We start from the raw sequence: 25031 nt of genomic DNA on the forward strand, positions 1-25031 counted from the left end.
CGCCTGCCTGCAGCCCCGCCTGCCTGCAGCCCCGCCTGCCTGCAGCGAGCACGCAGACTGGGTTCTCTGACAAGACTGGAAAGTCACACTCCTACACGGGGCCAGAACTGTTTCTCATTAAACATGTGAGCCCTGACTGCTCACCGTGTTTATTCACACTTATTCCTGCTTCTGTGTGTATGTCTACTCATGATCTTTGTTTATTTTGTATTGAATTGTTTACTTTTTCATAAACCAATTTACATTCTGTATTTTTGTTAAGGCCATTAAAATTATCTGTAATATATTACAAATTCTCTCTTTAGGTAATTTTCAAAAATTTTATTTAGATTTTCTTTTGATTACAAAGAAATTTAGTTTCATAAGGCCAAATCTGTTATTTCTTTTTTTCAAATATCATAGTCCTTATAAATAGTATTTAAAATTTTCTTTATGTATTTTTAGAATTTTAATTTTTATGTTTAGTTCTTAATTCTTCTAGAATTATATTTTTATAAACATAATTTTATTTATTCCTGGTAGGGTGAACCAATACCATTAAAGAATAATCCATTTTTTTCCCACTGAATTGAATTTATTACATTTTTATATAAACTCAGATAATTCTTTGGACCCCTTAAGCCATTGATTGCTAATTATATGTTCCTCAACTTTAATCAGGCTGTTTTGATTACTATAACTGTGTTGAAATTTATCATATATACCTGTTAAAATAATTTTTATTTTTATTTTCAAAAATTTCATGAAAATTGTCACTTTATAAATGCATTTAAAATTTTTTTTTCTAAGAAAATTGTCAAATTTACAGAAAAGTAGAAATAATCAAATTATGCTCATACCCACTACTTAGATTGAAGACTTGTTAACATTTTGCCATATTTTTTTGCCTGTTTTGGGGGGAGGTGCCATTTTGGGGTAAATGGTAGACTCCAGAACCCTTCACCCTTCGTGGTGTCTTTGCAGTTAAAGTACCTTGTAAAAAGCAGTCCTTGAGACCTGCAGTGACCTCTATTTGAATTTAACCCCATTACATTTATGCTTGTCTAATTATCCTGTTCTCTTTTTGACCCTTTGTTCTCTGTCTTTCCTTTTTTTGAGCTAATTGGAGATTTTGTTTCTTTTTTAGTGTTCTGTTCTGTATCTTCTATTGGCTTTTATTGTTATACCTTCAAGTAGTTGGGTTTAGGATATGCCTTTTCATTAGTCTACTTTGAATTAATATAATTTCATTTTTATATAATGTAAAAAACTTAAAAGTCCAAATTTCACTTATACTTGTTTTTGAACTTTCTGTTATCATTGACATGGACCTTGGTATTGTCTCAACATATGTTATACACACCACCATAGATTGCTAACAAATTAAGCAATTGATTAATTATTAAAGAAATTAGAAAGAAAATTGCTTTCTACTTTTTCATATATATAAAAACATTTTCACTGCTTTTCCCCCAGTTGTATAGATCCTTATTTCCATCTGCTGTCACTTCACTTCAGCCCAAAGAACTTCCTTTAACATTTTTAAAAATGTGTTGATAACAGATTCTTTCCGATTTTTTAAATGTGAAAATGCCTTTATTTTGGCTTCACTTTTCAAAGATATTATTGCTGGATTTAGACTTCTGAGTTGATACATGTGCCTTCAGCGTTTCTAAATGTTGTTTGATTGCCTCTGGCCGCCCTCTTTTTTGATTTTTTTAATTGATGAGAAGCCCCAGTCTTTGTTACTGCTACTCACCTGTCTATAACGTGTCTTTTTACTCTATTTGTTATATTGACCCTTGTCAGGGTTTTTTAAGGTTTTGGAGTCTGTGGGCTGCTAACTTCAATGTAATTTGGGAAAGTTTCAACCATTACATTTATTTGATTATTTTTTCTGCCTCATTATATCATTTTTCTTCTCAGACTCTGTCACCTATGTGGCAGTTTATTAGGACTCTGAATAGTGTCCTTTCCCCTCTCTCTGCTTCTTTAGGTAATATGTGGTGATGTGTCTACTCCCCCCAGATTCTTCCTAATGTTCTGTCCAATCTGTGCCTAATCTTACCTGGTGTGGGGTTTTTTGTTTTGTTTTGTTTTGTTTTTTTTAAAACATGCACATATATAAACACACACAATATTTTCTAGTTCTGGGATTTCCTTTGGTTCATTATTTAGCTTCTGTGCCTCTTCTGAAATTCCACATATCCTGACCATTTTGTCTAAATATATATTTTCTTGAAGATTTTTTAAACATACTTATCAGTGATTTAGAAATATGTCTCTGTTTCCGCCGTCCGGGGTCCTCTCTGAGTTTGTCTTGGTGGCTGGTGTTTCTCTGGAGCCTGTCCTGGTTCCCTCTGTGTGCCCTGCACTGTGCACCTGTCTGTGTGCCCTGCACTGTGCATAAGAGACTCCGTTGTCCTCCTCTGAAGGTAATAAACTTACCCGAGTGGCAAGCTGCACTGCCAGTGAGTCACCCAAGCACATGAATACACCCCTGTACGCTTTGCTGGGGTCGTTTCGTTTCTGTTTTGTTCTTGGTCTTCGTGGAGGAACACGGTGCCCTTTTGAGTACTTCTGCCTCTGGGGTTCTCTCTCCGTGCATTCTCACCCTGCACTTCTGTGCGCTCTGGTAGCCCCAGACCCTAACCTCTCCCATGCTGTGACTATTTAGGGCTTTATTTGCCATATCCTCTTAGGAGAAAAACTGTATAAATGTGGGTCTCACCCGGTATAGTTGCCTTCCTTCAGAGGTAAAATCCCCTCCAACTTACGCCTCCTTTTAGTAGCTAAACAACATCTTCAAAGAGTTGATTCTTCTTTTGTCTAGAATTTACCATTGTTTATTATCAGAATCCTAAAATTTCTTTTGTATTTAGCCACTTAATTATCTTGTTTATCAGTTGAAAAGATTTTAGTTTCTTAGATTTTTTGAGACATACAATCAAAATATATAAATAAATATAATTTGTTCATTACTTAGTTTCTTAGATTTTTTTCAGACATATAATCAAAATATATAAATAAATATAATTTGTTCGTTACTTTTCTGATATTTTACTTATTTTGTTTCTCCTATGACCATAGGTATTATTTGTAGAACCTACAACACAATATTGGATCACAAACACACATCTGATATGTGTATGACTGTAATAGTCATGACTTGAGAATTATGCTTTTTAATGTAATATTTGATTATTTTGATGAATCATTTTTATCGTGTGTGAGCTTCTTTTCTGATCTTGATTATATTATTTTTAAGAATGTTGTCCAATCCGGCTCAGCGCCCATAGCACAGTGGTTGCAGCACCAGCCACATGCACTGAGGCTGGCGGTTTGAGCCCAGCCAGGGCCAGCTAACCAACAATGACAACTGCAACAACAACAACAAAAATAGCCAAGCATTGTGGTGGGTGCCTGTAGTCCCAGCTACTTGGGAGGCTGAGGCAAGAGAATTGCCTAAGCCCAAGAGTTTGAGGTTGCTGTGAGCTGTGCCACCACGACATTCCACCAAGAGCAACATAGTGAGACTCTGTCTCCAAAAAAAAAAAGTAAAATAATGTTGTCCAATCCATATTCTCATTCCATTGGTACAAGGTTTTCCTCTACTGATTTCTTATTTAATTAATGGCTTTTGGCCATTCCTTAATCTCTTGAACTCTACTCTATTTTGCATGGAATTAGTTCTTATAATACACTGAGAAAATAAATTTGTCTGCCTTTTTTGGCAAATTTTCATGTAATCCATGAACTTTGCAATATGGTTGTCTTGTTTTGTACTATATCATAGTTTGCTATTAATCTTTCTTTCTGAGATGGAAGAGTTTAAATAGTTTAAGTCAGCCCTTCTGGGAGGGTTAAATAGTGTTCCTTTGTGAAACTGTCGTATCTGCTGCCTTTTTAACTGGAATATCTTTAACAAACTTTCAAATATCTGGATTTTGTTTTTCCCGTCTATTCCACCTCTTGGGTAGAAGAAGTTTTTGCCAGAAAGCCATCTTTTTTCCTTTAGATTTTCAAATTCATATAAAAATATTTGTACAGATGATTCTCACTTAAAATTTATTTAATCTTACTAAATTTGTAGTTATATTTAATTTTCAGTGTTTTATGTTTTTATTTTTTCCTTAGTTTCTTAAGCAGACTTGCCTGAGATTTTTTAATTATTCCTTTTTTGTAAACTAGTTTTTATAAAATTTATTATTTATTTTTGTGTGTTTTCTCATTTATTAATTGTCACTTTTATCTTGATGTCTTTTACATATTTATTTCTTGTTTCTCTAATTGTGTAATAATATAGCGGTCAGATTATAGGTGTTATCATCTGGGTGTTGATTGAACTAATCCAGACAAGTTTTCAGTCTCATACTTTCCTTTTACTTAGTTTTTACATTATCTTTAATTCCTGATTCTGTTCCCTCGTAAATGTAGAGGTTGTTTTCTGATTTTCAAATGTTTTAAATTGTTTTTTTGCTTTGTTTCTAGAGATTGTTTTATATTATTGTTAAAAGAATGTGACTTATAAAATTATTAAAATTTGTTATTGATCAGTATTTTCTTTTTTACTAAGACATAAAAAATTTTTATTAATGCAACTTTGTTGAGATATAATTAACATACAGAATATACCCATTTTATGTTTCAGCAAATGTAACTACTAGCACGGTCACAGTCAAGATACAGACTATTCCTATCTGCATGCCATTCCTTTCCATTCACGTTTCCTGCACCAGGCCTGGAAAATAGCATGTTCTGTGTATATAGATTTTCTTGTGTTTTAGCCTCTTCAGGCTGCTTAACAGAATAGCACAGAGGGAGTGGCTTATAAACAAATCCTTCTCACATTCCTGGAGTACAGGTCGTCCACAGCCAAGCCACTGACAGACCCAGTGTCTGGTGGGAGCTGTTTCCTGTTTGTAAATAGGCACCTTCTAGCTGTGCCCTCTCCCGGTGGAAGGTGAGGCATTTTCTAGCTATAACCTCCGCTAGTGGAAGGGAAGAGGGAGCTTTCTGCAGGTTGATTTATAAAGCCACTGATCCCATTCATGAAGGCTCTACCCTCAGATGGTGAGGTGGCATAAACATTCAGTCAGTAGCAAATTGTGTTACCTGCAAATAAATAGAATCACACTCTATGCTCTTCTCCTTCTGACCCCACTTCCTCCCTTCCTTCCCGATATTATTATGGCTATTCCTGGATGCTACAATTCCCTGTGACTCTTAGAATCATCTGTCAGTTTCTTCAGAGAAGCTCGCTGGGATTCTGTTGGGGATTGTGTTGAATCTATAGATGGGTTTGGGAAGTATTGGCGTTTTAACAATATGAGTCTATGAAGATAGATGCCTTTCCATTTATTAGGTGCTCTTTAATATCTTTCAAAAATGTTTTCTAGTTTTCAAGTCCAAATTTTGCAGTTGTTTTCATAAATTCATTACTAAAGATTTTCATTATTTTTGGTACTATTGTAAATAGAATTGGTTTTGAATATCATTTTCACATTGTGGTGAATACTTAGACATATAACTGATTTTTGTACTACTGATCCTGTATGTTGCAACCTTGATGAAGTCATTTATCACTTCTAATAGTTTTCGATCAATTGCTCAGTCTTTTCTAGTACCTACAAATCATGTCATCTTCAAACAGAGACAGTTTTATGATGCTCTCTCTTTTATGTTGGCCTCTTCTTCCTTTTTATTTCATAATTGGCATTGCTTGTGCCAAATATAAGTAGCAAGATCAAATGAGCAGTTCTTATCCCTAATGTCAGGGGAATCACCCAGTCTGTGATCACTCCGTGTGACGTTAGCTATGGGTCTTCACAGATGGACATCGTCAGCGTTAAGAAGTTACTTTCTAATTATATTTTGTTGAGTGGTTTTTTTCATCATGAATGGGTGTTGGATTTTGTTATGCTTTTGATATGGCCTTATCTTAATTTAACTAAGCATGTCTGCCCAACCTTACTTCCATAGAATGAGGAATTACACTTTGAGGAAATGGGTGTCAGAACTTCAACACATTTCTTTGAGGAACATGATTCAACTTATAATAGAATGTGGCTTTTAATTTCCACATATTTTTGAATGTTCATATTGCTGTTGATTCCACTGTGGTCAGAATATGTAATATCTGTTATTTTTATTCTTTTATATTAATGAGGTTTGTGTTGCTGTGCAGCACGTGGTCTGTCCTGGAGAATGTGCCGTGTGCCCCGTGTGCCCTGGAGAGCAATGCCTCCTCTGCGGCTGTTGGGCAGAGTGCTCCAGGGCCTTTAGTCCCATCGGTGGTGTCACTCCAGTCTTCTCTCTCCTGGTCATTGTGATTGTTTCCTATTCAGCTGTTATTACATTCGTTATTGAAAGTGGGGCTCTGAAGTCCAACTGTAGCTACTGAATTGTCTGTCTCTCCCCTCCTTGCTGTCAGTTTTTGCTTCATGTCTTTTTGGTGCTCTGGTGATGGGTTTATGTAAGCTTAGAACTGTTATATCTTTCTGATGGAGCGATCCTTTTCTTCTTATAAAACTCCTCATCTCCAGTCACGTTTTCTTTTAACATCAGTCTTGTCTAACATCAGCACATCTCTTCCACCCCGTGTGGAGGTGGATGTTTATGTGGGACCTTTTCTGTCCTTTCACTTTCCATCTGTTCGTAGCCTCTGTAGCCCGCGTGTGATTGGTCTGGAGTTTCAGTGCAGTCTGACGACCTCTGCTTTTTATTAGACCATATGTCCCTGTTTCTTTGCATATCTAGTAAATTTTATTAGAAACTGAACATTTTAGATAATACACTGTAGCTATTCTGGATACTTCTTTTTTCCCCCCAGAGTTTGTTAATGTTACGTGGGGTTTGTTTATTCAGTGCCTGGCTAGATTATTTTAGTGAAATCCATGCCACAGCCCTTCCTCCTACCCCAGTGTTAAGCCTGTGATGCTGATAGTTAGGGGCATAGCCTGACTACACCCACAGTCCCTGTGGGATGACAGTGGTTTGAGAAGATCTCTTTCTCAACCACATCCTATTCTTAGCACCAGTAATTGTCACCTGGTTGCTTTATAATTGACAACAACATCCTGAGGAAATGCTTTACAGACTGATCAGTCAAATTCAGGCTTCTTCCAAGGGATGGTTCCTTAGGTCAATGTTTGAGATTTGTCTGAAACACACAGGACGGCTTTCCCTACTGTCTCCGTCCTAGTTTCCCAGCCGCACACTCTCTGCCTTCGGGTCACCATCCAGTCTGTGCCTCCGGTGAGTCTACCCAGGTCTTCCCAGCTGCCTCTCGTTACTTTAGGGTTTATGAGGAGTACCACTGAGTGGTAGGTGATGAAGAAGATTAATCCAATCCTTGAGAGGGAAACATGATCCGAATCCCACAACATTTACCTAGTTGGGGACAATTTCTTGACTGGAGCCTAAGACAGCATGACAATGGCCCTAGGAGGCACTGGGGAGGCGAGAGTGATGTGAAGTGCGGATGCTCTGGAGGCTGCTCTGGGCCGTTCACTGGGCAGAGCCACCTCCGGGGCTCCCCAACCCCAGGCAGAGTGTGTCCTGCCAGGGTGACAGTGGCCTGAGACAGCAGGTGCAGCCCAGTGCTGGGAAACAGAGTTGCTGCTCCCCCAGTGTAGAGCAGCAGCAGGGCTGCCTCACGGGCACAGATCGTGCTGTAGAATGGGGGTAACTCATGATTCTCCAGACAAAAGCCCCAAACCAAACCTCCATAAGACCCAAAACGGTCACTAGTGAGGCTGCACCCTGGCAGACAGAACTCAAAGGGAAGACGACAGGAGCCAGATTCCTCACGATGGACCAAAACTGGTTGGGCAGACAGGGCTGCCAGGGCCCATCTGGTGTGTGTGTGCCCTGTTTTGTGCACAACCCGTGAACTGACCAAGGACAATTTTTACATTTTTAAAGAACTGCTATAAAGAAAAAAGAACAAAAAACATAGAAGACACGTGGTGATGCTGTAGCTGGCCCTCCCAGACTGTTTACTGTCTGGCCCTTTATAGGCATGAGTGGAAAATCACTGTAAATAGGAAGCAGGAGAATGGGACCTGTGATCAAGAACAACTAAATAGTAGAAACAGATTCCAAGGTGACCGAGATTCTGGGTTTAGCAGGCAAGGATTTTAGAGCAGCTACTCTAAGTATATCTGAGGACCTAAACAAAAATTGGTTTTATGAGTGAACAAAAGCAGAATTTCAGCAGAAAAATGGAAATTATAAAATAGCCACTTAGAAATTTGAGAATAGCAAAGTGCCAGAGAGAAACAACACATAAATAAGGTAAAAAAAATATATGAATAGCACATGTTTCTCCTGAGAAATAGGAGAGCAAACAATGAGAACAGAGTTAAAGGACCATCAATTCCAAGTTCAAACCCATCAGAAACATTCTGCAACAATGAGACTGAAATAATAATATTTTCATGATAAAAAAGCTAGGAGAATTTGTTGTCAGCAGACGTGACCTACATGAAAAACTAAAGGAAGGATGTCCGGCTGGTGCGTGAGCAGGGAGAACGGACAGAGGAAGGCTGAGAGGCGCCAGAAGTGCTAGGTGTGCACGTAATAGAACAGAGCTGTGGGTCCTTTCTCTCCTCTTCTAATTTCCCTGAAAGATAAATGAAGCAAAAATTTATCAAGGAAAAATAGTATCATAGTGAGGTAGCGTGTCATATGTAAAGATTAAATCTGAAACACTAGCACAAATGATAGAATACATAGAATTATAGTGTTGTAAGGATCTTACATTTGTGAAGGGTAACCTATTCTAAGTAAATGTAATAAGCATACATATTGTATTCCTTAGGGAAAATGTGAAGAAAAGGTATGGCTTTCAAAAAAATAAAAGAAAGTATTGAATAATAAAAAGTACATTCAATTAATGCACAAGGAGCCAGGGCAAAAGAAACAAGAAGAGTCAACAAGTAGGAAAAAAATGTCAGTCATAGGCATGAACCCAGTAAAAACAATTGAATTAGGTGTGCATGGACTATCTGCCTGAATTAGCCAGAAATGATCAGATAAACGAAATAGCAAGACCTAGTTCTGTGTTGACTGGGAGATGCTCGCTTTAAATAGAAATGTGGATTAAGAGTATATGGGGTCAGGCAGCTACATTTGCAGGTTCATTCTAGAAAGAATGTTACATACCTCATTGCTGAATATCACACGGTCACCTTTGATGTGCTGCCTTGGGGAAGCTGTGTACTGACATCAGTCTACCTTCAAAGCAGTTTTGGAATGCTTTTTCTAGAATGGACATCAGAGCTGTCATCATAGGAGGTCTGACAGTGAAGGCTGTGAACTGGTCCTAGAGTAAGTGCTACATGCCTTGGTGCTGAATATCATACAGTCGCAGTCAGCGTGCTCCCCTTGACCATCTCTAGTGGCGTTCAGCATCGAGGTGTGGAGCAGTCATTCCAGGACAAGGTCACAAACTTCATTGTCTGACCTAGTATGAAGACAGCTCTAATGGTCATTCAGAAAGGGAGTTCCACAATTGCCTTGAAGGGTGGACTAGGTGCTGCCATGCATGCGTAGCTTTCCATGGTGATACTCAGCGCTGGGGTGTGGAGCATTTTTCTAGGATGAGTTTGCAAACTTAATTGTCCAACCTCCTATGTTGGAAAAAGATATACCATGCAAGCAGCATTTTCAGAAATTGGGGTAGCTGTATTAAATCATATAAAAGAGCTTTCAAGACGGAATATTGCCCAATATAAAGAAGGCCATGACAAAAGGTTCAACGCACAGATGACAGACAGGCCAGAATGTACCCGGAACTGATGGCAAAGCTTCAAACACACATGGAAAAAACCTGACAGAACTGGAAAGGAAAGGAGACAAGTCCAAAATTATAACTGGAGGCTTTCAGCCCTCTCTTAGAAAACTGTCTAAGAACCACGTAGAAGCTCAGTGAGGCAAAGGAAGAGGAAATGACACGGGCAGTGTGACGGACTCGTGTTCACGGAAACCACAAGGCTGCAGCACTCAAAGTGCACAAGACAAACTGCGTGCTGGACACAGAGATCGATAAGTTTCAAAAGATTAAATGTATAGACCACAATGGAATTAAGTTCAATATAACAACGAGCTATTTAGAGAAAGCCCCAACTTTTTGTAATTTAAACAGTAGAGTTATAATCCATGGGTCAAAGGAGAAATTACAAGAGAAATGGGAGAATATTTAAAAACAAATGATAATGAAAAAAGCTATATCAAAATCTAAAGGATGTAGCTAAAACAGTGCCTAGAAGGTAATTTATAACTTTAAACGCCTGTATTTGTCAATGATACAGGATGGGGTCGCTTAAGCAGCTAGAAAAGTCTAACTGGCATGAAGTAAACAATTCGAGATAGGAGTAGACAACAGAACACGAAGTTGGCAAAGTAGAGAAAAGGTAAAATGCCAATAGATAGTTCTTTAAAAGGATTATTAAAATGGACAAACTGGGGGTAGTGCCTGTGGCTCAAAGGAGTAGGGCGCTGGCCCCATATACTGGAGGTGGTTGGGTTCAAACCCAGCCCCAGCCAAAAACTGCAAAAAAAAAAAAGACAAACTTCTGAAAAATCTAAGAAAAAAAGAGAAGATACCAATCACCAACATTAATAGTGAAAGCTATCACTGTAGATGGCAGACACTAAAGGGGTAATAAGAGATTACTGTGAATTTTACCATGCTAATAAATTTGAAACTTAGATGAAATGGATAAATTCATTAAAAAATCTAACTTACTGTACACGAGCCAAAAAGAAACAAATACTGAATATTCCATTGAAATTTAATCTTAACATAATTAAACAGACAAAAAACCCTTTAGTATTGGATCTCATGGCATCATAAACAATCTTTGACAAAATCTTTCCAAAATGGTAATAGGAAGCATTTCCCAGCTTATTTTGTGAAGACTGCATAATCCTGACGCTAAAGTCTGCCAAGGACATTACAAAATACAGTAAATTAGTCAGTGTTCCATGTGGACATACCTGCCTTTCAAGAAATAGAAATGAAAGGTATAAATATTAGAAAAGTAAATCTGACTTTATTTTTAAATGGTGTACCATGCACCAAAAAACTCCTAAGGAACCTCTAAAAAATTAGGATTAATAAATTAGTGAATTTAATTTAGCAAATTCACAGGATATATGGTCAGTATTTTTTAGTGAATTCAATTTTTTGAATATGAACAACTATCAATTAGAAATCAAAATTAACCAATTCCATTCGCAATATCACAAATAATGTACCAAACTCTATGCAAAACATTCCCAAGAGTAATTGAAGGAGGCCTCACGAGTGAAGAGATTTACCCTGTTTGTGAATTACACAACAAGGAATTGCTAAACTACACCACCATTTCTTGAGAAATGCAATCCTACTTGAAATCCCAGCAGGCTTATGTTTTAATAGCTTTATCTTCTCTTTTCAAATTTATTTATATTATAAATGCAAAAGACCTAGAATAGTCAAAGAAATTTTGTGAACACAAAAAATCAAATTTGGAAGATTTCATGACCTAATTTCAGGGCTTATGATAAAGTAACAATGATCAAGAGCGTATGCGTTGGTGTTAGCTAGATAATAAATCTGAGGAGTAGAGTGTGGAAGGCTTGTATTACAGTATATTGTCTACTGACTTTTGACTAAGGAGCCACGGGATTCAGTGGGGTGATGGGTCGTCTTTTCAGCAAACGGCTCTTGAATTATTGGGGTTTCAGTTGGAAGATAGACCTCCGTGTAAGAGCCTAAATTAAAAAATTTCCAGAACAAAACATAAAGAAAAGTCTTCATGATCTTGGAATAGGCATACAAGAAGGATAAACTTTCAGACAAGTAAATAATCGGTCAGACTTCATCTTAATAAAAACCTATGATCTTCTAAAGCTACCTTTAGGGAAATGAAAAAATAAGCTATGAAATTTGAGAAAATACTCTCAATATTAATATTCAGTAAAAATCTCATATAACTTTTCCAAATCAATAATAAGACAGACAACCCAAGTAAAAATTAAATGAAAGGTTTTTTACCAATAAACACATGAACTTTGTTCAACATCTTTAATCGTAAGTAAAAACTAAACTAAGCTCAAGTGATAACACCATGACGCATCCACTGAAACGACCAAAATTTTAAAAACAACAATAATACCAAGCAGTGACAATGACACATAGCAACTGAAATGCTCCCACGTTGCCAGGGGGAGTAAGTATTTGTACAATCACCTTAGAAAACAACTTAGAATTTTCTTGTGAAGCTGAGTATATTCCCACCCTGTAGCCTAGAAGTGCACTCTCGGGTATTTACTCAGGAGGAATGCAGTGTGCACTCACACAGAGGCTGGCTCAAGGCAGCATTAGTCAGACAGCAGGTGCCTGGACAGATTATTTGGGAATACTGTGCTACTCAGCGGTTTTGGAAATGATGAACTGCTGATTCATGCCCTGACACACAGGACTCACATGAACACTGTGTAGGAAGAATGGTACATACTACAATACATGATTTTTATGAAATTCTGGAACAGGCAAAACAATAATGTTAGTCACTGTGATAGAATTTTAATTGGCAGTTATCAGGGCTGGATGAAGACATTCATTGGAAAAGAAGAAGTTTCTGGGTGATGAAAATACCCCTTACCAGTGGTGTGGTGGTTACAGATTGCATACATTTTTATACTCAATGACTTATATATGTCAAAGTTATACACTTCATTTTATATAAATTATATCCAAATTAAAGTATAGAACCCCAAAATGTGCGATATAGAAATTTGTTGTGTTCCAACTGGAATGACACACAGTAGGCTTCATCTGGTAGTGAGGCCCCCAAGGCAGATAGCCGTGACAGTGACTAGCATGTGGTAGGTGTTTATTAAATATTTCTTGAGTAAACAAATAATTCAAAATGGCAGTTAATACAAGGTATAGGCTTTATAATAGGCTTATATTATATAATTGATGGTTGGTATTTTGTGTCCTGGTAATTAAAAATTAAAAAACCCTAATAGGGCCCTTGGGGTCTCACCCAGGTCACTCTCTCATCTTACAGCTCTTCCTGCGTCTGTTCCATTCATGTGGGGGAGCTGGACTTACATTCTCTTGAGTTTTTCTGGAAGTCTTAATCTCCTGACACTTGCTCCCTGCCTTTTGTCCTCTCGGTGGTCCACACCACCCAGCCTTGGCGTTTACTGTGATGTCATTTACAAACACTGGTACTGTGGCCATGACCATGCTTAAACATACAATGTAATTTCTCTTATATTTTTATTTTAAAAAGGAAACAACCAGAGGCTGATTGTGTCTGAAAGTCGTTTCTATGTATCTTTTAGATGCAGATGAATGATTTTTGTGACATTAGACATACATACCCTGCAGGCTTCACAAATATCTTACACTTAATAATGAAGATGTTCTTTCAACTTTATAAATAGCAAAGGCTGCCCTGTGAATTCAGGGTTCCAAAAATAAATTACTATGCCAGTTTAAATCTAGCTTATAAAGGAAGAATTGATAGACATGAAAGTGAGAGAGAAATGTAGGGACCAACAAAAGAAATAGATCGGTTGGAAACTTCTTGATCCTTCAGAGTCCTTTCCCCAAACTAACTTGAGCTAGACGTGAAGGCTGTGTTTGGAAGCCAGCTCTGGACTCAAGCCGAGGGCAGGCAAAGGGCGGCCTTACTGACTTTTCCTGACACTAGTGTTCCTGGTGTCCTGTTGAGCAACTAGGACCAGGTACGATCTTGTCCAGAAACCATTTCAACAAATGCAGAAGACCATAGTGTTTTTTAAGCTATGACATCAAGTTAAAACATGTTTTTTAAATATTGAAATGACAGATATATAATTTGAAAGCAGGTTTTATAATTTTTTTAGATATAATTCCATCTATTTCATGTTGGAACTGCTTTTCTTAAACGTGTATTTTAATGATAAGCTAATTTCACAATTTGAAAATTATGATTATTAAAAATAACTTTTATGATCTTTAAAAATCATAATTTCTATGATTTTTGTTATTTTTCTAAAATTATTAGGAAAAAAAACAAAACAAGATGTTTATCCTCTTGCCCCCGGGGAATATTAATGCCCCTCGAAGGCAGTTCCTTACCCCACTTCTCTTAAAATCTTAACTAAGTGCACATCAAGGAAAGAGAGAAATATGAGCCCATGAATAACTCTTTAATTGTGTAATGATAACCGTTTGATTGTTTTAACCACTCAGAAATACATCTGTCCTTTTCCATGCCTACCGCCGTGTTCTGTGAGGGGCAGCCTGCGTGTCTGTGGTGCATCTCCCTCCTCAGACCCCGGTCTGTTTCCTCCAGCAGTTTCTGAGTGTGACAGCAGCCGTCAGCCTTTACCTGCTGGGCACTGCAAACGCGTGAAGGTTTTAATCTGCTAGACATGTTTTATGTTTCAACCAAAGAACTTGAAACGTGAGGAAACTGAATGCTAAGGTGAAATTGATCAGGTCCGCATCTGACTGAACAGGCAGCACAGGGCCCCTGTCGCTGTGTCAGGATCTCACCCCTAGAAGTGACACGGGGTTCGGACTGGCAAAGAAACTGATGGTCACAGACCTCTCTGTGGCTGCGTTTGCTCAAGATTCGTTTTCCATTTATATATAATTTCTTTTTCTCTTTTTTAATGGTCTTTTCAAAAGAGGCAACATATCTTAGTTTCTATGAAATTAAAAGTTTAGAACTTAGAAATTTATTTTAGTGGGATAATTACTATATCATGTTTATGCTTGTTTTAAAAAATTATTGCTTATGTCATTGGGAACAAAGATTCTAAAACCTTTTCTGTGATTTTGCTTCTGAAGCTCTTCAAATAATATTTTTTTCAAAATTGCATTCTCCTTAGTCTAGTTCAGTGTTTAATAAATTAGCCCAGATTGGCTATATTCTGAGAAAAGTACAGTAGCTATTATAGACGTAATTTAAGTTACTCAACTCAGTGATTTAAATTTCCTTGAAGATAAGTTTAAAACCAAGATAAAACATTATTAAAGTGATAATTTAAGGGAAGGGATTTAACCAAGTCTATTTTCAAATACTGTGATATGCGTGCCATCATTTTAAAATGAAATAAAGGAATTAAAACAAGGCTAGATGAACAGTGTTTAAACAAAATATCCACCGTACATCCCCCAGAGCTTTGCCTTTTACTTAACCTCTTGACACTACTTCACTCAGCCTCTGTAATGGTTATAATCAAGACTTCCTCATGATAGAAATCTGGTCTTTGCTATATATTCAGTATACTTTCAAATATAATATAATTCAAAAGGAATTTCAAGGAGTCAGTATAAAATTACAGAATGTATCAGTTAAATATTGATAATTAACAAAATATCTAAGTGGAATAAACAGAAATCTGGTCTTTGGTTAACTCTGTGTTCATAAAGAAAGCAAGCACGTACTTTTTCCCTTTTTATTCCCTATTTTTTGTGATAGTTTTGTGTTGTTCTGTCCAGACACTTTAACCTGAGTTCCCAAGAACTCAGAGACTTTCAGAGAGTTTCAGAGAGTTTGGGCTTTAAGATAGTTCTGTTTCTATGCTGTATTGGTACATGAATGAGTAGGTGAGGTTGATAGTGAATGGCTGAGGTCTCAAGTGTCTTTCTTGGTGCTGACAGCAGGTGAACACCGGCCTCAGAGGCCCTCCGCCAGCTGCTGGATTCACCGCTGCTGCTGTTAACAGGCTGCTGGAGTGGGAGGAGGGCATAGTGTGTGTCTGTTCATCTGTTCCCCCGCCTTGCTTCCTGGGAGGAGCTCGTGAGTGTGGTGGCTAACCCCACTCCCGGCCCCATGGGCCTTCCTGGCAGCCTCGATGTCCTGCCATTCTGAGCCTTGTGAATAGTTCCTTCCCATAATCCTCAGATCCTCTTGAGTGAGTGTCGGGGTTCCTTTGTGGCCACCACTTATGAGGTTCCATCCGGATCGCCACTTATCAGGGGCTGGGACTGGCCAGGTCTCCGCCAGGCTTATCTAGGTTCCAGAAGGTGAGGCTTTGCTATCTAGCTCAGGAACAATTGCTCTTAGGTGCCTGAGGGCTATTGGCTTTAGCAGAAGGGAGAGAGAGATAAACAGTCTTTGAGGGAGAAGCAGTCTTAAAAGAATAGATCTTAGCAGTCTTTAGCAGAGCTTAGTAATCTTTAGCAGAGAGACACTATGCGTGCTGACGTTCTGTAAGCAGAAGAAGTGATAAAGTCAGAGTAGGTGGGTCCATGATAGAATGAGCTCACTCCTGACTGCCTTCTCCTCCAGCCTCTATGGAGCGGATCTTAACACTACAGGTGTAGAGACTGCCAGTCACTGATGCTCTGTCTCTCCAGCACTCAGGTTTGTTAAGAGAGCGATATCCCTGTACATGCCCTTTTCACCAAGGGGTTCCAGGATCGAGCTATACAGGTGTTACTTCTAACTCTCACTCCTCCCAGCTATACGGGCTGCTACAAGTAGGTCATCTGTGTCATGGTGGCACTCTGCCTGTTAGACCCCATATTCAAGTAGGTAAACTCAATGCTTTAACGCTGGCTACTTTTCTTACATTAATATTTTCCTGGTGTAAAGTGTTAGTAGAAATTTGGGAGCTAGAACACAGCTTAGAGGTCTCTGAGGTAACCACAGGGCCTAGGGAACAATGAGCGTACAAATTTAAAAGAGATGAATCTTAACATTTTCAGCACCTTATTGAAATGGTGCTAGCCAGTCAGACTTTCCGAATTCCAGATATTTACACAAATGAGCAATTATTAAAATTATTGTATGAGAATATTCTATGTTCACCTTCGTATCTCTACCTGAAACCTTCTGTACAGTAATGTGTGCGTTTCCTCTGTTCTTCCTGGGTGTTTCTTCTTCTTTTGCAGGAAGACATCCTGTTAGACTAACTTTATAGAGTGTGCCGCGTGGGTTAGGGTAGTGTGGTGGGGCTTCCTTCTTGCCCATCTGTAACTCATCTGAGGGGCGCAGGCTAAGTGGCTTCTTTTCCCCTCCTTTTGTAAAGTTCTTGATTCCATGATCTTCTGATGTGCAAGGAGGATTTGGAAATACGATGACACTGAGCAATCTGATGGGCGCTGCAGGAGCAGCACTGTGGGAGGCGCTCGCCTGTCCCAGGGCAGAGTGTCTGCACACCTGGGTTGGAGCCTGCGTTCTTCATTTATTCCACCTGGTCTGGGATAACACATGGGCACTGGGGGAAAGGAGAAGGAGGGAGGGGATCCGGTGAGAGTTAATGGTTTCCTTCGGCTCCGTCTCTAATGTCTTAAATATTCCTGCTTCCCTGGTCTCCACTGCTGACCCCCTAATTCAGGCTGCCGTCATCGCTCATGCAAACTCCTGAGTATTCTCGTCATCTCTTGGAAGCCACCTTTGTCCCCTACATTTCTGCAACTCACCCTCCACCCAGCAGACCTAGGAGATCCTCTGTGAAAGGTGTGTTGTGTGGCTCCTCGGGAAAAGCCTCTGATGTCACTATCACACTTGGAAGAAACGTTAAACTCCTGTCTTATCTTCAGCACATCTCTGTAGACTTGACCGTGTCCCACGTTCCGCATCATCCTCTAGGTCTAAGCCAGAACGCTCTCCTTGTGTTCCTTGAAGGTGCTGTGCTGCTTCCCACAGGCCTCCTTTCTGCCAAAACGCTCGCAGATCTTTACCTGCTCGCCTCGTCTTTGTATTTTTTACACAACACTCGTTCCTGCGTGAAGTTTTGGAAACAGCTTATGGTCTCCCTTCCTCTACTAGAACATTAACTCTCCAACGACGGGGTTGGTTTTGTTCATGGCTGTAACTGTGTCTGATACAGGCCGGCATTTGGAACTTCTGGGAATAAATAAGTGTAGTTAAACCCTTGGAAATTGCATGTTTTTTAAATCACTTTTTTCATTGTTTTTAGTGACTGGGCTACATGAGGTCATACCAAGAGTATGTTTGTCATAAACATGATCCCTTTCAAAATTGGTTACTAAAATATGTTAAGAATAGAGTATCTATACCAATTAGTTCTACATTCCATTCATGAATAGGAAAAAAATATTGATTCCAGTTAACATTAATATTTATGGACATCCGTGGCCATCTGATTTATAATTGAGACTGAAAAATGAGTAATTATTTTCTTAAAGGCATTTAATTCTAAATTTCTAATCTGTTTTATTTTTTGAGTAATAGAGTAACTACTTTTAAATTGCTTTATGTAAGGAATTTTGACAGTGAACTCTAAATATAACTATTTTATAAGCTTTTCAATCCTTGTAGTACCAACTGTCCATGTGGAGTCATTTCCAGAGGGAAAGTTGATTCCATGTGTTTTATCATGCCCAGTTCTGTTAACATTTCCTTTGTTTTACAGATTTATGAAATAAATCACTGAGATAAAGTTACTCAATTATTTAACCAAGAGAAATAAATATTATTGTGATGACTATAGATTGAGATTGAATTATTTTAAGCACATGAAATAATTATTATAAATAGAATATTAGTTTTTTTCACATTTTATTCCTGATTTAAATAAATTTGCATATTGAGAAAACGAATAACATACTCATTCCTTTAGAAGTCCATATCCAAAAGTAAATATTCTTCCTTTAAGCCACAGAGTGATTAGAAACTACCTCATTAAGAAAATCTTAAATTCTCTGCTAACTTTAAGGACTTTGGGTGTTCATATGGCATCTGTTTGGGGTTATAGGAAGGGTGTACATAACTGTAATCCATGGTTTTGAAGTTTCCTAGTCTAACCTGTGAGAGAGCTGGTGTGTGTTCTTGTGAAAAGTAAGGTTATAAATGGGCTAAGAAGGGAGGTGGGTGATGGAAACTGAAGGAACGTTGCTATTGATTGGCCTTAAAGACATGGTTCTTAGAAAGAAGCAGGGTCTTCCAGATGCCTAGGCATCTCAGCTTTCAGGAACATGGCTAAAATCTCTGCTGAATCTGCTGATGGACCCCCCTCATATGCTGCGTCCGAGGCCAGTGCAGTACCCGAGATGGAGAGAGGGCCCAGAACAGGTGGGACCGTGGGTAGCAGCAGGGCCATGTTGGACTCAGTAGAGTTGAGATGCAGTCTGGAAATTATCACAGCATCTCACTCAGTACACAGTTGTATATCTTTTTGGTAATTTGTCTTTTAAAATTATATAATTTGCTGTATAAAAGGTAAATATTAAAATTTCTTAATAACAAATGCTTAGTTCTTCTATTAAGTATAGACTTCACTTAGGATAACCACCTATCACTAAATTGAACACATTAGAATTATAGGGGATATATCTGTTAAGTTGTTTAAGCAATTATTATTTTTCTTTGAGATGAAAGATGAAACCAAACCATATTTAGGAAAAGAATGTCAGACATGGAGCACATGGTTATGAATGCCAAGTATCTGGAAAGGAAAACAGATTTCAGTGGAGAGGCAGGGTTTGAGAAGGCCCAAGTGTTCGGAGGCCACCTTCCCGTCACACACACCTACGCTGGGAAATGGGAAGGCGGCCTGCACCCCACGCCCCTGACCTGTCCTGAGCTGCCACCCCGTCGGTTCATTTCTGTGCACCTCAGATGTTTTCTTACAAAAACTTGGAGATAGATTTTCTCTTACGGGTTCTTCCCACTCTTAAGTTTTCAAACCTAGTCCCTGCCCATAAGTGTGTACCAGGGGCTTTAGAGAATGAAAGAGCCGAGGCCCTCGTTAGGTATGAGGTGAACGTTGATACCGAGGCTACAAGAACACTCAGTACACTCCTCACGGGACTAGCGATACGTGACACGAGTGCTTCCTGTTATTTGTTACTGCTCTTCACTGTGATCTTTCTTTCTTCATGAAGTTACACGTACTCAAACCTTCCTTCTGAAAAGACCAAAGCATTTTTAGTCCTTATTTTAAATGTGCAAATGCTGACTAGGCTTATATTGTTGTATTCTAGAGACCGTGTTATTGGTTTGATGATGACTGCCTGTGACCTGTGTTCTGTGACGAAACTGTGGCCAGTTACAAAATTGACAGCAAATGATATATATGCAGAATTCTGGGCTGAGGTATGTCCTTGATTCTTATATTAACATAAGTAATATCAAGAAATGGGAAGCTATTAAAGGAAGGATGAAATATATGGATAATTTAACAATATCTTAGTTGCTGATGTTGCTGGTTTTTTCAGAAGACTATAACCAATCACATATGGTGGAGGATTTAGCAATTATGAGGTACAAAGTGAGAGTGATTATTCTGCTATATCTTAACTCAAATATGAGTGTAAATGCTCTGGTCCCAACTGTGTTTAGGAATTGACTCACCAAACAGTAATGTGACAATGTCCCTTTAAGAGCCCACCAGACAGTAATGTGACAGTGCCCTGTAATAGCCAGTCTGTTGTTCATTCATTCAACTAAAATGACTGGCCGTCTACTGTAGGTAGGCACTGGACTAAGTTCTCAGCAGGACCTGTAGTATGTAATATGTATCTGCCTGCAGCTAGACTTTCAGAAGAGTAATAATTTTGTATCACAGACATAGGAGAATGTGAAAATATACCCAATGGTCAACTCACCTGCAAATTATGAAATCTGTAGCATGTGTGGAATAGTAATTGTCCTTGACACATTTTCTTGACTAAATTATCTAAATTATGATAATACTCACTTTACTTCTCAGTTTACTTTCTGAATTGTCTGGAAGTAGAATATAATTCTCCTGTCCAAATGAATCCTAGACTTCTGCATATCCCAAAATTACTTCATGAAAAAAAAAGCTGTAAATCCTTTGGATACCTCTTTCTACTTTTAGAAATAAAAGTAATTTTGGAAGGCAAAAAGTTTCATAGTTGATGACTAAGTCATATATCTCACTCATGTAGAAGAATGTGTGATAAACATAGAAACCAGGGAATCACTCAGCCACAAGTTCAGTAAGAACAGTTTGTAATGCTGATTTCTTTTGTAGTGGCAAAGCCAAAGAATTTTTATAGCATGAGGACCCCAGACCCTGAGCTGACCACACTTGCGGTGTGAGTTCTCTCACTGCCCTTGTTCTTTACAGTGTGTCGGAGCCTGGTTACCACCAGACTCAACTGGGAAGATGGTTTTAGGTGTGTAATCGACTCTTGAGCCACACTTGTTTGAACTGTGTGGGTCTACTTATACATGGATTTTTTTCATGTATTGGAAAAGTTATGGAGATTTACACAATTTGAAAAAATTCACAGGTGATCTGCATAGCCTAGAAATAACAAAAAGAAAATTAAGACAAAAGAATATCATAAATACATAAGTATGTGCAGTACTAGTCTATTTTATCACTACCATAAAATGTACACATATTTATTATAAAAATAAAAATTCATCAAAACTTATTCACAGAAACACAGATGATACATGGTGCTCTGTTGAAAGAAATATAAACACATGTAAAGATGTAGTTTTAAATCAGGTGGCGTTAAATCAAGTCCAGCACATTGTGACTGTTACAGTAACTTTGTAGTCCCCTCCTGTTGCTGTCGTGGTAAGCTCAAATGTTGCTGAGTGTCCACTTAGAGCACCATGTATCCCTAAGATCTCCTTGGGAGCAGTTCATCTCTCTAGTAAACTGGATTGTAATGAAAAGTTGCCTCTTGCTTGTTCTTGGATATTTTTCCCGTTATTTGATGCAATACCATAAACCCTGAATAATACCACGGGACCCACGTGAAGTGCCACTAGTGATGCTGGAAGTGCTCCCAAGAAGCAGAGGAAAGTCATGACTACAAGAAAAAGCTGCCGAGTTTGATGTGTGCTGTAGGTGGAGGTCTGCAGCTGCGGCTTACCCCAGTTCAAGATAAATGATCCAGTGTAAGGACCCTTGTACAAAAAGAAAGGGAAACTGAAATTGTCCCTGCAGCTTTGCCAGTAGGTGTGAAGACCTTACACTATTTGAAAAACGTCTTTGTATCTAGTACTGAACGTGCAGCTTTGATGTGGGTGAAGGGTTCCTGTAAGCCAAGGTGGACCTATGGGCTCTAATGTGATTCAAAACAAAGGGGAATCATTCTATGACAAGGAGAGAGAAGGGAAGGGGAAGGATCTAAAGCTGGAGGATTTGATGCCAGCAAAGGATGGTTTGATAATTTGAGAAGGAAAGTTGGCTTTAAAAAAAGTTAAGATAGGGCAGTGCCTGTGGCTCAAAGGAGTGGGGCACCGGCCCCATATACCAGAGGTGGTGGGTTCAAACCTGGCCCCGGCCAAAACCTATAAAAAAAAAAGTTGAGCTAACAGGAAAATCAGCTTTTGCTGACTAGGCAACAGCACACCTGTTTCCCAGATGTCCTTAGGAAATCCTTGGGAAAGGCATGGACCTGAACAAATTTGTAATGCAGATAAAAGTTCCTTATTGTGGGGAAATGCCCACAAGCGAAATTTATAAATAAGGAAAAGAAGCAAGCACTGAGATTTAAGGTAGAAGGGTACAGGCTGTCTCTAGTGTACTGTGCAAATACAGTCGTGTTTATGAGCCTTTTCTATAAAGCTGCTAGCCACGGAGCCTTGAGGAAAGGTTAGCACCAGCTGTTGGACTTTTGCTTGTACAGCAAGAAGGCCAGTCAGTACAGACGCTTTTTTGGATGGCTCCATCCATGCTTTGTCTCTGAAGTCAGAAAGCACCTTGCTGATAGCAACTGCCTTTTAAGGTTTTTGGATATTGGACAATTCCCCTTGCCACCTAGAACCCCATGAGTTAAATACGGAAGACATCAGATGGTCTACTTGTCCGAAACACAGTGTCTCCAGTTCAGCCTCTAGATCAGGGGACCGTAAGGACGTTTAAGGCTCATGATACACTGTATTCTATGGAAAAGGTTGTCAACACTGTGGAAGAGACCTCCCAGTAAGGAGAAGGTCATGAACGCCTGGAAGGATTACTCCATTGAAGATGCCAGCATGGTTACAGAGAAGCCTTCAAAATCATCAGGTCCCGAACAGCAACTTCCTGCTGGAGAAAACCATCTAGGTCAGTGGTTCTCAACCTTCCTAATGCCACTGTCCTTTGATTCAGTCCCTGTGGGTCACAACTCACAGGTTGAGAACCGCTGGCCTAGATATTGTCCATGACTTCACAGCATTTACAGCAGAACCAGTCAAGGGAATTACGAAGGAGACTGTGGATATGGCAGTAAAAGTGGGGGGGGGGGCAAGGTTAAGATATGGGTCACAGAGAAATGCACGGATGACTTGATGGAGATGAAGGAGCACTCCCAAACCAGCGGTGGATGAGAAGAAGGGTCGGAGAAGCAGCCTCTCTCCCTAGGAACCAGGCAGCTTCATGCAGTCTGACAGCAGCCCTCTGCTGAGTCCAGGCTGCGTGTGACTCTTTCACAACATGCTCCAATCCTTCCACCCTTCACTTTAGCTTCAGTGCCTGTTTAGACACATTCTTGGGGGAAATGAAAAAATAAAAAGTCAGAAATGACTGTGTCTTTCCATCAGGTTACACGAGTGCACCTGCCTCTCCTGCTTCTGCCCCTGAGACGGCGAGGCTGCCCTGCTCTTCCCCTCAACCTGCTCGGTGTGGAGATGATGAGGGTGAAGAGCAGACGTGTTTTCCCTGCCCTGTGATTCTTGATCACATCTTCTTCCCTGTGGGAACAGAGTGTATTATTCACGTAGCATGTAAAATATTTGCTCCTTGGCTTGGCGTTGCTGCTAAGCTTCCGGCCAACAAGAGGCTGAGTTGGTGATTAAGTTTGGGGGAAGTTCAGAAGTTATATGTGGATTTTTTTTGTGCTGGGGGTCAGTTCCCTGTGTTGTTCAAGGGTCACCTGTCCCTTTCAGAACTGTATACTGCAGTTTGTCATCCTAATCAACAGTCTAAACACAGTGCCTGGATTCCCTCTGCAAATACCACGCAGGAAACTGGCCTGGAACTAGTCTGTTGCTCTGCACCCAACTGCGATGCCCTTCATACTTAACAACTATGTCAGCATTCTACAGTGTGGATCAAAATGTGGTAGATACTGAATGTAGACAATTTTTCTTTTGCATTCCTCATTTATTATTCAGTAGGCAAATGCTGCCTGCGCTCCCCAGGTGCTCTCAGGTGCAGTCTGCCAGACCTCATGGTCTGCAGGAGGAAACAGGATGGCTGAGTCCTGCCGGTGGATGTAACTGCCCACGGCCTCCTGTTTCTCCTCTCGGTCCCCAGGATCACGCCCCTACTTCAGATTGTCATGAAATCATGTCTTAATGACTGCACCTTTCTAACTGAGCTCCCTGCCTTTATCTTTTAAACTCACTATGACAGTAATGAAGAGGGTACTCTTTGGTGACAAGTTGCTTGGGATTAAAATGCTGCCTTGGCACTTGCTGTGTAACCTCTGCCAGTCCTCTGACGTGACTGTGTGCATCAGTTAATGCATTTGGGAGATGGGGCAGTAATGATTTAGTGCAGCTGCTTTCTGTCCTCTATTGTGATAGAGGCAAAATCTTGAGCGTGGAGTTCGGTGCCCTGTGCAACTAGCCCCTAGCCTGCTGTCTCTGCTGCACATGCCCTGTCCCTGCCTCAGCCCCTCTGGTGTTTCCACTGCAGCCTCTGCAGTTGTCATTTTGGTCTTTGTCCCTGCAGTGTCTCTGCCCAGAGCACACTCCCCACCCCTCCTGGCTCTGCTGATGCCTCATCCTAGCTCAGCCCTGCATTGTGGACACAGCTGTGGCTCAGCCTAGCTCAGATATGCGTTGTAGACATGGCCATGGCTCAGCCTAGCTCAGCCCTGCATTGTGGACACAGCCGTGGCTCAGCCTAGCTCAGCCCTTTGTTGTGAACATGGCCATGACTCAGCCTAGCTCAGCCCTTTGTTGTGAACATGGCCATGACTCAGCCTAGCACAGCCCTTTGCTGTGAACATGGCCATGACTCAGCCTAGTTCAGCCCTGCATTGTGGACACAGCCAGGGCTCAGCCTAGTTCAGCCCTTTGCTGTGAACATGGCCATGGCTCAGCCTAGCTCAGCCCTTTGCTGTGAACATGGCCATGGCTCAGCCTAGCTCAGCCCTGCATTGT

The 25031-nt window shown here is 39.8% G+C and overlaps 1 protein-coding gene across 1 annotated transcript in view; it reads left to right on the forward strand.

The window, feature by feature from the left end:
• PDE10A (phosphodiesterase 10A) overlaps positions 1-25031 on the forward strand; it is a 234935-nt gene that overhangs the window by 199494 nt on the left and 10410 nt on the right. The window contains exon 19 of the mRNA XM_012806706.1: positions 19934-20045. Coding sequence (XP_012662160.1) covers positions 19934-20045 — 112 coding nt within the window. The remainder of the gene's footprint in view (positions 1-19933; positions 20046-25031) is intronic.

Source organism: Otolemur garnettii, unplaced genomic scaffold (genome assembly GCF_000181295.1).
Source record: "Otolemur garnettii isolate 467f Iridium unplaced genomic scaffold, OtoGar3 scaffold00056, whole genome shotgun sequence".
NCBI classification, from domain to species: domain Eukaryota; kingdom Metazoa; phylum Chordata; class Mammalia; order Primates; family Galagidae; genus Otolemur; species Otolemur garnettii.